The sequence below is a fragment of the Papilio polytes genome, unplaced genomic scaffold (genome assembly GCF_000836215.1).
Source record: "Papilio polytes unplaced genomic scaffold, Ppol_1.0 DF823088.1, whole genome shotgun sequence".
Lineage (NCBI taxonomy): Eukaryota > Metazoa > Arthropoda > Insecta > Lepidoptera > Papilionidae > Papilio > Papilio polytes.
The window spans coordinates 1-458 of NW_013526116.1; the positions used below are offsets into that span (position 1 = coordinate 1).

Below are 458 nucleotides of genomic sequence, written 5' to 3' on the forward strand. Positions count from 1 at the left end.
GTAGAGTGAAATGTACTCACCTATGTATACCTTTCCCACCAGCTTTATATTTCGAGGCAGTGGAAGCCTTGCTTAATGCGCTGCGGCCGCTCTTCACACTCAAGATATCGTCGTAGCGCCGCTTGCCACCCGCCTTCAGTAACTTAGATGGCTTAGCATCCCCCTCGTTATCTGTGAAACAAATTATTAATATTGGTTTACTAAATTGTTATTCAAAAGTAATAAAAATGTAATCTATAATCTTAAAGCCTAAAAATAATCCTTTAACAACGATAAAACACAATTACTTAATAATGACAGAACGTAATCTTTTATGAACGACGCAACGTAGTCTCAATGGTGAACTATGAAACGCAGTCATTTATGAACAACCAAACGCAGTCATTTATATACGACGAAACGCAGTCTCATTTATGCACGATGTAACGGAGTCATTTATGAACGACCAAACGTAGTCA

The 458-nt window shown here is 38.2% G+C and overlaps 1 protein-coding gene across 1 annotated transcript in view; it reads right to left on the reverse strand.

The window, feature by feature from the left end:
• Positions 1–30: 30 nt before the first annotated feature.
• Positions 31–458, reverse strand: part of LOC106105294 (RRP12-like protein) — a gene marked incomplete at its 3' end in the record, with an annotated part of 1,370 nt that continues 942 nt past the window's right edge. Inside the window, 1 exon segment of the mRNA XM_013285586.1 lies at positions 31–171. Within this exon segment, the coding sequence (XP_013141040.1) occupies positions 31–171 (141 nt within the window).